Source organism: Calliopsis andreniformis, chromosome 3, assembly GCF_051401765.1.
Source record: "Calliopsis andreniformis isolate RMS-2024a chromosome 3, iyCalAndr_principal, whole genome shotgun sequence".
Taxonomy (NCBI): Eukaryota; Metazoa; Arthropoda; class Insecta; order Hymenoptera; family Andrenidae; genus Calliopsis; species Calliopsis andreniformis.
This window is the reverse complement of record NC_135064.1, coordinates 8,507,672-8,520,483: the sequence shown is the minus strand read 5'-3', so window position 1 is coordinate 8,520,483 and position 12,812 is coordinate 8,507,672. Positions and strand designations below refer to the sequence as shown.

At 33.4% G+C, this 12,812-nt stretch overlaps 1 protein-coding gene and 1 long non-coding RNA gene across 3 annotated transcripts in view; both read left to right on the top strand.

Annotated features, from left to right (window-relative positions):
• LOC143188883 (octopamine receptor beta-2R-like) overlaps nt 1–12,812 on the top strand; it is a 76,773-nt gene that overhangs the window by 23,290 nt on the left and 40,671 nt on the right. For both annotated transcript variants that reach the window (XM_076393384.1, XM_076393385.1), the window contains one exon: nt 4,437–4,734. In XM_076393384.1, the coding sequence (XP_076249499.1) occupies nt 4,437–4,734 (298 nt within the window). The remainder of the gene's footprint in view (nt 1–4,436; nt 4,735–12,812) is intronic.
• Nucleotides 8,954–9,609, top strand: LOC143188885 (uncharacterized). Its single transcript, XR_013003583.1, has 2 exons — nt 8,954–9,073; nt 9,468–9,609. It is a non-coding gene; the product is annotated as an uncharacterized LOC143188885 (long non-coding RNA).

The following is a 12,812-nucleotide window of genomic DNA, read 5'->3' as shown; positions in this document are numbered from 1 at the left end:
ATAAGTAAGTGCAGCTCGAAGTTACTATTTGAGACAATAATTATAGTGTTCTTCATATTACAATTTTTTTATTGTGTTTGACAAAGTTATCAGTTTCATTATTTTAGAAAATGATTCTAAACTTTTGGCTGGTAGTGTAACAATAAATAAACATTATTTCTGTGAATAATGTACTTTTTCATAAACTTACAATAATTTTCGTACACTACTCACAAAATAAGGATATACATTACTCTCGGCAGTTTTAGTGTTCAATTAAAGTTCGAGTTAGTTGCAGTTGTACGATATTTATATCATTAGTAGACTGAATAGTCGAAACTATGAACAATAGAAAACGCAGATAATCACAGTTTGGTTAATCGGGGTTCTATGGTTCTCTGTTAACATTTTAGAATAAAACATTGTAGAATAACACAATTAATAGAAGAGAATAAGAGAATAATCAACTACGATTATTGATTGAAGACGTTGATCCGTGAGATAAATGAATTCTTGCTCCCTACTTTCATGTTTGACTACTTTATTGCTTTCTTATGAGACATTACTACTTAATATTTACCGTTTTTGAAGCCATAATATAGATTCACCAATTTACTACCGTTTTTAAGTAAATCATTCATAACTTGATAATTCGTTATGTTATTCAACTACCCATGTTCAAATATTTAAAAAATTTAATGTTAATACGTACTGACAACGTTAAATTCATGAATAGCCCCTACTAACTTTTCCGCACAGGAATAGTAATTTTACGTAAAAGATACGGATAATAAACCGAAATAAAAATATCAAAAATAAAATTCATTCCTCCTTAAAACTTAATGAAATTATAAATAAATAGCGATGAAACAATTAATTATTTTGAACAATTTTAAGGAAATCTCCTAAACAGTGGTTCAAATTAAAATTTCGATAATTTTACCGTGATAATCTGTTTATATTTTAACAATTTTATAAATATCAGAAACACTTGTTGCGCTTAAAGTTTCACGAAAATTAATTCGATGTAGTTTTCATGAAGTTATCGAATAGGTTCAAAACAGTCACATTCATTGCGTCGCATTTCTAGAAAGAATTTGTAATTCGAACTCCTTTCTGCGTTAATCTTGTCAGCTAGAAGCTCAATAAACGACGGGACGTTCAATTTTCTCCTCGCAGTTAATAGAATATTTTATCGGATATTTACACTTCAATCGTGCAAGACAGAATTTCAATCCGTGGAAAATCGAAACGAAGGGTGAGACGAAAGAAGACGACGATGGAGCAGGATGGACGATCTTCGGAAATTTGCATAGAGATGATTTAGTATCAGTCTCTTGCTCGAAAGTATTATGAATGGGAATACCTATACCTATGTATAGGTATAACTGGAGGCTTTAATATTCTGCGCTGACAATGAGCACAAATGTGTTGTGTTTTGGTTTGCATTGTTCCTGAATTTTGGAAATCTCTTTTCGGCAATTTTCGTTTCATCATCTCTCTTTAATGTCCCAATACTTGGACACTAATGCTAATTTTATTTCATTTTAAGCTTAAATTCTAATATAAAGCTACTATTACAAATAAAAAACAAAGAATATTATCATACAGCAGTATGTTCAGTTACTGAGACGCAATTCGAGTGTTAAGATACATGCATCTTTCGATTGTCCATTTACTAGGACATTTGAAATCCAAAACGTCCAGGTACTGGGACACTTACTTTAATTATTACATTTTTTACTAGTTACTAGACAGATTGGGTTGATGGTGCCTTCAGGTTGCTTACACCAGCTTTGTTTGGTTGTGACAAAGTCTCTATTACTCTATGTACATATGTATACGCACGCATACACTTACAAACGTTATAATTTTATGACGCGAAATTGCATAGTCATACGATCGCCGTGACCAAAAGTATATGTTGGTAACCTCAGCACTTTTACAGTTTAAAAGCATCCTCGTAAGTATCTTAAATAACGCCATTACTTCGAATTGTATGGAACAATGATAGCATACAGCAGAATCATCCTTGCTTTCAAACGCATTCTCGCGATTTACACCTTAATGTCCCTGCTGTTAGTAGTAATTTCCATTTAACTTCGTGTTCCTTGCTATTACAGTTTTTGTTCTCTATTTTCCAGTAATTCGTGTACTTGTTTCTTAGTTTTCACTTTTATTAGTAATCTTCCTCGCTTTTGTGTTTCATTTGCTTACTTTAATTCATAATCTCCTTCGTTTTAATTATACTTCCAACATTCTGTTTGTAATCATCCTCTTTTTGAATTTTAATTTCTTCTTCGTTATCCGATTCTAATTTTTGAGTTTAATTCTTTCGTTTATTACTGTTACCATTTCTTTTCTAGTTTTATTCTGAATTATAGATTTCTTGAAAATTCTTATCTTATGGCTGGTTGTTTCACATTTCTTTTGTTTCGTTTCTACCTTCGAATTATGTTTTCTCGTATTATTTGTAATTTATTCACCTTCAGTTTTAATTCGTTCATTTAAGTTCCGTCCCTTTGCAGCCGTTATTAAATTCCTTCGTTTCTGTTTTTAATTACCTTTTCCATTTCTACTTGTATCTTCCTTACTTTTATTATCGACGCACACATTTTTAGCTTCGTTTGTATTTTTAATTGTCACCCACCCGTAATTAAACCTGCCACCTTTATTTCTGACCATCTTTCTCTTATTCACAATCTCTTCAGATTTCTACACTTTTCTGTTCTTGACACTTTAACGATCACTGTCCCGTATGCATCATTTCGCTAGGTAGTGTGAGTGATTGACCATATGTTGTTACATTGACTAACTTTTTTCCATGTCCATAATCTTAGTTATTTTATACAAAAAGGTACTAGAAACAGTTTATTATTTCTTCACTATTATAACTTCATAAAAAACTGTGAAAGCTCATTACTTTCCTAATAAATCACGAAAAGCCAAGTACCTAGCATCATGAAAAATGGCAAAAGAACCGATTACCAATTGTTCATGATTTTCCAATAATCGAAGCTACAGTTAATAAGTTCTCGATTAATCCAGTTACTACTACCAATAGCTCTCAGCTAAGGAACAAAACGGTACATAAAGATAATGTATTGCTCCGATAATACACTTCTAGTACAATGTGCGTTCATAACTGTGGACGTTCTATTAATCGAAATTCTACCTGCACCTTCGCCCTCCATATTTCACTGTCTTGCGAGAAGTAATGCTTTTATTATCGCCATTAGGGTAGATATTAATAACATATATCGACTTCCTAATCTTCTAATTGTTGATAATTAAGCTAACTATGAATATATGTTCGTCTTTTCTTCACCTTTCACACAAAACTTATAAATCGTGTTTAATGAAACATGTTATAGTTCCGGAAAAAAATGGTAAATAAGAAATATTTAACAATCAACATCGTCTTGCTTAAATACATTATAAAGGCTTTCACAAAAGGAAGGAAAATGCTTACTTTTAGGGAATATAATGAGGTACTAAGGATTTAATCTAAATGTTTGTCAAAATACCTAATTTAATTAGAAAAAATTAACTAATTGATTTAATTAAATTTTAAATGAATTATATTTCAAGTTTAGAGAATCGTGTATACGAAAAATAATTAAAGAAGTGCAAACGTAACGATTACCCATGTAACTTATGAATAAAGATGAGTCTCGTATCGTATTTTATCCAAATTCGGGATTAACTGTTAGTCGATTTCTTTGAAAAAGTAAAGGTGATACACATATGCTGTTGGAAAACTAAAGTAACAAAAAAATTTAATACAGTACTATATGTCCCCCTTTATAAATGCATGCAACTTTTATTTGAAACATTTTTGCGTACAACCAATAACTTGTGAGTTATTTGAAGTTATCACGTTATGAGACTCATCCTTGTACACATAGTCTTGTAAAATTATGAATTTCCTTAAAGTCGGGAAAAATAATACTAAAACACTAAAATAAATACATTAAAATAATACTAAAATAGCGAAAACTATATCACAAAATTAAAAGGAAACCCCTGAGAAACGTGATGCAAATAAATTCCCGGAATAATCTGAACTACCTTAAATCAAAAAATCCAAAAACCGTTCAATTCATCAAATTAAACTCCTAGAAAACACTCGCGGACGAAATCCAAAACTCCATAAAAGTTTAACGTATACTGAAACCGGAGTTCAAAAGCTATTTCATTCAACTAAATTGCGATCAACGTTAAACGAAAACCGATTCCCTCACATTAGACTCCAAAGTAAATCTCTGAGTTCGAATGAACTCACCTATCTGGCTAAAAATGTTCACAAAAAAATGCGATAGTTTGGTACCGAAGAAAGAGTCTAGTCAAAGGACATTCTCCTTTAATTAAATCAGGATCAACGTCAAATTCAAATCGATCTTCGCAGACGTATCGTTACTCGCAAAAGAATTCATCGTTGAATCTCGCTGAATCAGGTGTGCGTGTTCGTGGTGAATAAAGTGTACGCCGTGGTGAGTTCCTCGGTGTCTTTCTGGATACCAGGCCTCGTGATGATCGTGATGTACTGCAAGATCTACAAGGAGGCCGTGCGTCAAAGGGAGGCGCTTAGTCGCGCCTCCAGCAATACCGTCCTAAATAGTGTTCACTTGCACCGTGCATCCTCAAGGCATCATTCCAGAGCGTCTCATCAATTATTGCTGCATCCGAGCGATGCTAGCGACTTCGGGAGGCCTATGTCCTACAGAACTGCTGCGGAGCTCAACATGGAGAACGGTGAGTAGCTAAATACGTGTCGCTATGTCGATCCAACTAACCACGATACGTTTAACAGTACGTCTAAGTGGCTAACATTTTATTATCAGTACGAGTGTGCGAGCCATGGTTCGGGTAAGACATTGATGGGGCCGGGACCCAAAAGTTTGTGATGTTCATGTGATAACAAGACTTCTGTAAACGCTGGAAACATGCTAAGTCAAACGTTTTATTTCCTGGTTTTGGGGTAAATGCTATAGGATTCGTCATACTTTTCGTAACAAAAGGTATCGTCTTACTTAGTTCGTGGTTAGGTCCTTTTTAAGGGCTCCATACGCCATGCAACCAGGCTGGAGACTTGCTTCATGAGTTGGTATCATTGAATCTTAGGAGACTTGAGACTTCTCTTTTCTTTCTATCACCAAGTTAAACATTTTCTACTATTCTAGGCTAAATTCAGTGTTTTGATACATACAGTGGATGTAATAGTATAGGTAAATGTTTGATTCTTTTGGTATTAGTAACAGTGTTCATGTTTCGATATCCGTCTCAATTTCGCCATTAAGTATTCTTTATATAAGGAGACTTGCTTCAAGGCATGTTTCGCGAGTTTTGATGGGTCCAGATCACTTTGATCATTTTGACTGTTATTCGATCTTTGAAGAGGCAAAGGAATTCAAAATAACTTCAAGTGATTTCAAATCTATTACTTCCTTCGAGACATGTTGAGAAATAAGTCTAATCGTGCGGGAAGATATTTTACAGTACCTACACTACAATGACGAGATTTCGTTTGTATGACCAATGACGTGTTAATCACTGTCAAAATATGCCAGAAAATTGTGGTTATGTTATTAATATATTATTAAGGGTGCGAACATACTATTATCACGTCACGTGAATTCATGTTATACGTATATTATAACAAATCTATAGTATGAGCCGAGGTTTTCCCCTTGTTTTAGACCTATTTCGCTATAATATGAAACAAATTTGCTATAACATGTAACGTGAGTTCATGTGGCGTGACAGTAATGTGTTTGCACCTTAAATGTTTAATTTGGTGATACAGAGAAAAGGGTGGTCTCATGCATCCCAAGACTCAATGAATTTGACTTATAAGGCAAGTCTCGTGCCTGGATGCCTCGTGTATGGAGCCCTGTAGGAACAATATTGTTGTTTAGCAATACGACGTCACTCGGGTCGCTTGCTATGTTCCAAACTCTCTTCAGATAACAAGCAATCTCAGATAGCCGATAGTTGGAAAACCCAACGTGACCAGCAGCTATCATTCGCTGCTAGGACTGCTTATTTCAAGCACTCCCTTCACAGGTCTCACGCATCCCAAGTCCCAGTCATAAATCGTACGAAAGCAACATAGCGTCGGGCTAACTGCCTTCACCAATCATCAAAAATACGCTGTTACTAACAAGTAAAATGTTTGTAAATCAACAACACCAAAGTTGAAATCGAATCGGGTTAAAATCTTGGAAGCTTGTAAATTTCGGGTTCTTGAATCGAAAGTCAGGTCAAACAATGGTCGTAGATTTGGAAACTTTGTAACGACATAAATGTGATACTTATTTATGATTATTCAATCGGGTTTTCCACTAAGACCTTCAGATACAGAAGTGTTATAGTCTCCTGTGATATAATCCAATGTAAAAAGTATTAAAAGATAGGTCAAATTATTAAATATTGATCACAAGTTTCTATGTGCGTTGAAATTAAAATATTATTTGTTTTTAACTTTCATGTGGTGTCCCATAGACCCCACCTTACCAGTTAGGGAGTGGTCACACCCAACCATCACCACCGATCGTCAGAAACCAACCAAATTTGAAACGTAGAAATGACAGATTCAATACCTTAATTATATCTGATAAATGAATCATATAATCAAATAACACTACTTTATATTTTGTCTTGTATTCCTTATATATCTTATTTTTATTGACGTAGATATAAATACTTACCTAAAATATATAATAGATATGTGTCTATATTGTTTGACATGTATAGCATCAACCGTTTGCGACTGATTTATAATCACACACTCTCAAAATATTAAATGTATTATGTTCAAAAAAGTCTATATATCAAAAATTTCCAAAGATATTAAAGTAATATATTATATTGCTGCATACATATATATACAATTATTAAAATATTAATAAGATGAGTACAATGATTGATGTATGGACTCTCAGCCAAATTGTTTTATTAATCAATTTATACGAAATATTAAAATTGAAAATGGTATTAGAATATCAAAACCGATTTACAATTACATTCGTGGTTCAAATGACATCGACCATTTAGTAATTACAGCGTAACCCTGAATATTAATTTTGGTGGTTGGTCAATGACGATCGGTGATAGTCGGTGGTAATCGGTGAATGGTCCGTGATTGCTGCTTTTGGTCGTGTCCAGACATTCTCGCCCCGAACGCGAACAGAGCTGAGAACACCTTGAGAGGGTAGATAAATAGAGAATACGTCCTGCAGACAGAGTTAGAAGTTTCCAGGGATGACCGAAAGTACCCGAAAATCCTCAAAGGAGTTCGTAGGCAGCATTCGGGGCGAACAGCTCTCGGACCTGTCTCAGAGCGAATTGTCTACCTGGATGTCCAAATAGACCAAATTGGCATTATCCCGTGCGCTATGACAGAAATCCTCAGAAAAATGAGAAGAATGTTGTTTCTATGTAAAATCCAGCTTACAACTACGCAGAAATACGGTACAAAGTTTTATTTCTGTCAAAATTGCAATTGCAGACGGATACGACGACAGGCAAAGTTATAGCAAATGTATAAATCCTAATGAAAGTAATACTAATTAATTTTCCCTTACTGCCAAGTATTTATTTTGATTATATCTTAAATATATTTTCTATTAGTTCTTCTATCTTTCTTGCGTTTCGTTTGATATTGCTGAAATTTCTGTTTGCTTAAAATAGATGCTGCTTACTTCATATTCTCAGCTGTCAAAGATTGTTAAGTGAGACAAAGCTCCCGCGATTTCTGAAACCCACGTGGGCGGGGCTCTTTGGCGCCTACATTGTTACAATGTTTCGCGCATCCACGACAATTCTGGAGGTTTCGTATTTTTAGCGGTGTCGCTTCAAGAATGTTTTCGGAGGAATTTATTATGTGGGTATTTCGATGCATCGTGTAGAAAATAGACGCTTACTCGGCGGTTAAAATAAAAAACGTTTACGTTCTTTATAAAACTATTTTTGGATTACTTACACGTTCTTTCGAATTTATGGCTTTAGAATAGTTTATATTAATACCCAAGGGTATAATCTGACAAAGGACACCACTTTATTGTCAACTTCCGACTGTCATGAAACTTGGTACACGAGTAGTGTATCGAAAAAAGTTACACACATATTTTTTAGCTGCTGATATTCGTTTTTAGGGGGATGAAAATCACCCCCAAAGTTGGGGTGGAAAATACATTTTCCTAAATATCTCGAATTTTATTTAGGTTACTTTATTGCTTATGAAAAATTGCGTGTTTTGTATATTTACCACTTTTTTCTACCTAATGCAGGTAGGAAACTAATGCAGTAGAAAACTAATGCAGTTTTCGAGATATTTATAGAAATGTTACTAATTTTTTTTTGTGCTCTCGTATACTCAATGTCATCAGAATCAGAAGATGACACGAAATTGACGTTCCTTGTGAGTACGTTTTGGCAACGACAACGCACGTCTTTCCTGCGTGCATTTGTCGCGACTTTGATTTTTGAATAACTTGTACAGTTGAACTAGAAATGTAATAAAATTTCTTAAATATAAACAGATAATATAGCGTCGACGATATAGTATTTCTTCACTTGTCTAGTGCCCCAAATGTACTGTCATTAATTTTACGACCATACTATAGTACTAGCCCGACTATAATTAATCAGTCAGTAAACACATCCGACGTCTTACTCCACAGCTCCAGGGCTGCTATACGTTCAAAAAACAGTAGCGTGTACCGAGTCTATAAATTCTTGCAATGTAGGAATTTTGGATTAAATTGCAATTCCTTTCTTGCTTTATAAATTACATAATAATAAATTCACATTAGCATAAAAATGATAGATTTCAAGATATTAAATATTCATATTCTCTTCAGAAATACTTCCATCTTCTATAAATGAGAGCTATAACAAAGTGGGACATTTTCTTGCTATAAATAATGCAAGAAATTATAATGGGATTCCTATCCGTTCAGACTTCGAGAGTTCGTGACGAGTGCATTGTGAGTGGCGCATAAATAAAGGTCGAAAGGCACTACAATGTCGAATCGAGATCGAAACAAAGCGAATAAGAGTAAGGATAATTGTCGCATCGTGCAAAAACTCAGTGAGTAGTTTGGCGTGCAACTTTCGCTCCCACATGGCATTCGCATCGTAATGACGTGTTTAAGTACAGCCAATTATCGTGGGAGAGAAATTACACGCGTCTCTGATGTTCGGAACTGATGCCATATATAATTTTTCTGCCATTTTCGACGGCCGTCAGGGTCACTACTAAGTAGAGAGGGTTGTTGCATTCTTTGTCGTGCCAAGCTGCATGACTGTTCAAATGATACGTAATGCAGGGTCGCCCATAAGTAATTTAAACGTTGAAAAACTTTCTTCTTTTTTTCACTGAGCTGTGGAAAATGATATGCAAATAACCTATATTTTCTGCTTCGCAGATATAGATTTTTCAGGGCAACACTTTTCACGTCAGCGTTCTATATTTTTCGTTTCAGAACTTGAATTTGTTCCAGTATTTTTCTCTGGAGATATAGGATTGAGCGGGTATTTGCCAATAAGTCCCGAACAATGCAGAAGTGTAAGGATACGTTATATGAAGAAATTCAAGCTCTGGAACCAGAAACATTGAAAATTGTCGAGAAAAATATTGCAGGAAGGACTTATATCTGCGACGCGGAAAATGGAAGTCACTAACAAGATATAATTTTTGGTATAAGGCGAATAAAATTTATTATTCTGGATACTTCTTCAATGTCTGATAATAAATTTTTGTTAGCATACTAAACGTTTTTGTACAATCTTAAAAGACTAAGAAGACTTTAATTAAAAATCGAATATTCAACTAAAACGAATTTAGAAACTTAGATGCAATTTGTGATTCAATTACAACAATATTGAAATTAAATTGAAGTTATATATAATATTTAATGTCTTAATACTTCTGCATAAACTTAACACTATATGCAGACCAAATTTTTGACTATACACTTTTGCTATCACGATTTGGGTATCGTGTTAAATATTATTTAAATCTTTTTACCATGAAAGATATCGACAGCTTTGTTACAACTTTTCACAATAGTGAGAATTTTTCACAAATAGCCAAATATAACATTTTTTCTTTAAAATTTGTTATTACTGTAAGGTTCAATATTGACACGTCATACTTAACAGAAGGTAATAAGTGGAACACAAAATATTTATTCCTTAAACGAATTGAATTACTTCAGTATTGCGAATTTCAAGGTCTCTACTTGGATTTTTCCTCAATTTCTTGATCTGAGGTAATAAATTAACTGAATGTTTCTACAATGTTTAATATTGCTAAATATTCTATAATTTAACTCAACTTTCAATTGGTTTTCAGTAAAGGTTCATCCTTGATTCTTCTAACATTTAGAAAACGGAATACTTAGATTTTCCCTTAATTATATACTGAACATTAATTTAGATGAATATTTGGCATGTATATTATGTTTGTTCCTAACACAAGTACTTGTAATTATTTTAATACCTTGTAGATGCACAAACCGATGCATCTTCTGGAAGATACTTCATAAAACAAAAGATTAAGACACCGGAGTTACTTTTGTTCAAACTTTTAATGGACCAGCAGAAGATTCAGGAAATATTTCTCCATTTATCGTGAAGCTTAAAGTAATCCTTTATTTAACATGCAAATATTTCGTTATTTTAAAATAAGAAACGCGGTAGAAGTACAAAAGCATGAAATCTACATCTATCGACTTTCTACAGTTTTGTTAACTCTTTCTATAATTAAATACAGTTCCACAAGCTCTTAAGCCCTGTGCAAGCAGAGAGAAAAGTAAACGCAGTGTCACCCTCTAAGATTCCTTAATCCCCGAGGAATTAAGTTTTCCATTAGGTGACGGCGCTTTCAGATACTTTTCGTTTATGGCCAACGTTCGATTTGAAGAATTTTCAGGCCATAACTGGATATGCAACCAACTTAATGCACTACGTCGCGAGATTTTGAGGTAACTCGACAGGCCGACACGTAAAAACGTTTCTCGGCAGAGGCGACGCGACGTTCAAGGAGAAATCCCGCGTCTGATGGGAACGGAGGCGAATGGAAATGTGACAGCAGATGGCTAAGCTGTTTTTCTGTAAACCATTACAGCTGGTCTCTTTGTTATGTCAATTTAGCGAAGGATCTGTGCATAAACTTGAGCGAAGATTTGTTAAAATTCATCTTGACAGAGGAACCAACTAGAGGACTCTACTTAAACAGAACAATGACAACTATTTATACATGTCAAAGTGAAAGTGTGGAATTTCAGTAAATCTTACACCTACGACTTATATAGTTAGTGTATGCATTTATATATAGGTATGACGTATTAGCAAAAATAGCAACTAAATATAAATCTGTAATACTATTTCGAGTAAATGTATCCATTCATGAGTTCTACAGGTACAAACTAGGCGGTGCATTCTGTACAGTTTTAGTAGTAATAAAAAATTAAACTTTATTACATGTGAATACGTGCACGTGTCAAGTTAGTACATATTTAGATATATTGACTATCTAGTACGTGTTAATATATTTATACTAAGTTAAAACATTTTACTGTAACAACATATTTTAAGTATTTTGATCACTGAATTTTCTCTGAAAAAAATTCTTGTAAATTTCATTTGAATAGAAATACCATCATTAATGAAATGGTTAACAATAACAATTATCAATATTAATTATACAATATCAATTAATTTGATTTAAGGTATGCAGACGAGAATTAATATGAAAGTTGAAAATAACTCGCTTGAAAGACAGAATGCAATAGACTAATTTTATCTGACACTAATTGACATTCTGAATTGTGTAAATCAACTTCATTGTCATCGGTTAAATAACGATTAAGAGTGAATTAAATGACTTATCTAGTAAATGAAGGTTTTTATAAATTTATTCCATTGCTCATTTATAATGACGCAATTATTCGTGTCATAAATAGAGATATCTCTAAAAACTTTAGCTCAAAAATAAAAGAAATTTTGTTTCAACAAATGAAAAATTATGGTGACTTACAGATTCATTCACATAGATTTAGACTGAACTGGTGTATATATTACTATAGAAATTTGGAAAAAGGAAAATTAATAAAATTTTAGATGAAAGGGGTGCAGAGAAAATTAGGATAAGTGATGTATCTATACTTTGGGTTATAAACTTGAAAACTGTCATAAAAGTTATGAGTTTACTTTAACTAAGTGTTATTTCAGATTTTTAGAAATAGTCTTATAGTTAAATATAATCGTAAAACCTGCAAAAATTTTAAACGTTATAAAAAACTTTAAAACTAATTTGAAAAATGTGTCTGTGATTTTAGATTTATTATAACAAATAGATCGATAGGAAGAATACAAATAAAGACATATTTTTTAAATTGGTCCACCTTATACCTGCTATATTTTGGCAGAGAAAGTGCACATTCGAAAATATGAGAAAACTTGCGAGAGGAAGCAGTGAAATAGAGGAAGATCGAGCAAGTTTTGCAATATCGTCTGGAATTTTGAAACCGTGAGATCTCAATACATCCACTGGCAAAATTCCAATTCGAAACTAGTGACAACTGGTAGGAGAATATCCTGTCCACCCACGTTCCCCCAACTGTAATCAACGTTTCCAATTAAATACGTGATGTATAATTAAAAATCACTTTCATTCACCTTTTAAACTGCACAGTTTCTTTCCTTAACAATAGAAACGAGAAAAGTACTTAAATGATACTAAATGACCGTATGTAAAATGTGTAAACGTTCTGTTCTCAAATTCGTTTCCCTGCATTGTTCATTTACTTCAAACAAATTATTAT